Consider the following 2,199-nt stretch of genomic DNA (forward strand, 5'->3'; position numbering starts at 1 on the left):
CAAATAGAAGTAGGGAGTTTGCTTCCCCTTTACCTCAAACTATGTTAGTGAGACTTCAATGGAATGATTTGGAAAGATTATATGTGCCCTATTCAATGCAGGGAGCCTAAAGAAAGGCATCTGTCCCCTCCCTAGTAAATCTAAAGATAAGAATTTGTGGTGGCTTGAGTTTCATCCTTTAAATAGCAGAAAATAACAGAATTGCTTTAGGGGATGATATAAACTTGTAGAATTTAGTGGACAAAATTTCATGTATGTTTCCTGAGGACCAGAAGTGATCCCAGGGAATGGATTTGGACTTGAGTTTTCTTTAAAAAGACTCTACCCAAAGGTCTAGTTAGAATAACAAGGTTACCTGAATAGAGAAAATGACTGCTAGTAACCATAGGACTAGAAGCAGCATCATAAGTGGCCAACCAGAGGAAGAATTGTGCGCATCAAGGGAACAGTAGATAAGAGACAGGCAGTGATGAATAACTGCCCAAGAATATTCAGCATTTGAAATCTGCCCCACCACAAGCATAGCAACGTAATATCTACAACTGTACCAATCACATATAGTCTTCTTCCCTTTACCTCTTCCCTCTACTCCACACACACACACACACACACACACACACACACACACACACACATACACACCCCACTGCAAACCCCAACCATGGAGAAGCTAAATGCAGCTTAAAGAGTGTAGAAGAAAGAATAAAGCAGTAGTGTAGAAAAATAAAGTGGCTGACTGTGATTCCCCAAGAACCACCTGAAATAGATCCATGCTGGAGAAAGAGAGAAGCTTTAAATTTTATGAGAGTTTAGAGTTGAGTGATTATTAGACTAAATTGAACATCTAATAATGATGGGAGAGTACATCGTATCCATCTGAGGTTTCATCTAGGAGCAAAACTATTCCACAAAGAGAGTTTAATGAACAGTGAGAAAGAATAAAAATGTTTTCTCCTTCTACCATAATTAATGCAGCTGTTTAATTAAATTGGTTATACCATAATTTTTTTTTTCATTTTGGAAAATATTTATGAATAAATAGTTTTATATGACGGCTGGCAGCAGCGGCCTCTCCTGTACCCCCTCAGAGTCAGTGAGCCGGGGGGTCTCCTGCCGGTGGGGACGCCGGGCCAGCTAGGGGTTGAACTGGGAGTTGTACCACCTCCGCCAGTCATCCGTCTCTTCTGGCTGGTCCTCCTGGGCTGCTGTGCCTCCGACCCGGGCCAGCAGGGCCTCTGCCCGAGCCCTCTCGGCTGCTTCCCGCCGGTGACGTTCAGCTCGAAGCTGCTCCAGGGATGGGGCTTCTTTGGGTCGTTGTTTCTCAAACCCCTCCTTCTTTTCCTTTCTGCTGTGACTTCCGTCATCACCACTATGCTTTCTCTTCCCCAAATGCTTCTGCATCTCCCGCAGAGGGTCCAGACGGTTCTTGATCTTCTCATCTGGTCCTGGACCAGAAGGGGGGCTGCCCCGCCTTGGGGGAAGCTGGTACCAAGGGGGCTGAGTCTGGGCTTCCGCTGCACTCTGGCCCAGGTACGTCAGGATGCCCAGAGCTTTCTCTTGTCTCTCTTTCTCTTGTCCCTTCTCTTCCTCGTACTCTTTATTGCCTCTGGTCACCCCCTTCCCTTCTTCCAGCAGCTCCCAAAATAGATCCACAGGGCCAGAGCTGCTTGGGGCTGCTGCCTCTGCTGCTTTGAGAGCAGGTAGTGAGTTCTGATACCTGGCTTTCTTCCGCAGGAATTCTGTGCTGGCTTCTTGCTGAGCGAGCAGTGCCCTCCGCTCCCGCTCTTTCTCCTCCTCCCGGGCTTGGGCCTCGTCTCGCCGCACGCGGGCGACATTGTCCTTGTTCCGGACGTGCCAGTCCTTCTTGGGTAAGATATTCATGGCACCGTGATAATTATTTTTATTATTTAGTGAAAGAAGACTGGAAAGCTATATACCAAATTGTTCATCACAATTATTTTTGTGTGATAGTTCTGCAAGTGATTTTTATGTTCTTCTTTTTACTCAGTGGTACATTTAAATTTATCTATATGAACATGTATTTCTTATATAACAGAAAACACAATGCTATTATTTTTAAATTCATTAAAAATGGTATAGAATAACCTTACATGCCTTGTTGTATCTATTTTATTCTTTGGTGCCCTTTTTGTCTTCAACCTTCATTTAAGTCTGCTCAGACACCTAATTTATCTCCAG

At 44.6% G+C, this 2,199-nt stretch overlaps 1 protein-coding gene across 1 annotated transcript; it reads right to left on the reverse strand.

Annotated features, from left to right (window-relative positions):
• Positions 1 to 1,106: 1,106 nt before the first annotated feature.
• On the reverse strand, positions 1,107 to 1,881 carry LOC130842471 (leukocyte receptor cluster member 1 homolog). The gene has a single exon (XM_057719128.1). The coding sequence runs from the start codon at positions 1,879 to 1,881 to the stop codon at positions 1,135 to 1,137; it is 747 nt and encodes a 248-aa protein (XP_057575111.1). The 3' UTR covers positions 1,107 to 1,134.
• Between the last annotated feature and the right edge of the window lie 318 nt (positions 1,882 to 2,199).

Source organism: Hippopotamus amphibius, chromosome X (assembly GCF_030028045.1).
Source record: "Hippopotamus amphibius kiboko isolate mHipAmp2 chromosome X, mHipAmp2.hap2, whole genome shotgun sequence".
NCBI lineage: Eukaryota > Metazoa > Chordata > Mammalia > Artiodactyla > Hippopotamidae > Hippopotamus > Hippopotamus amphibius.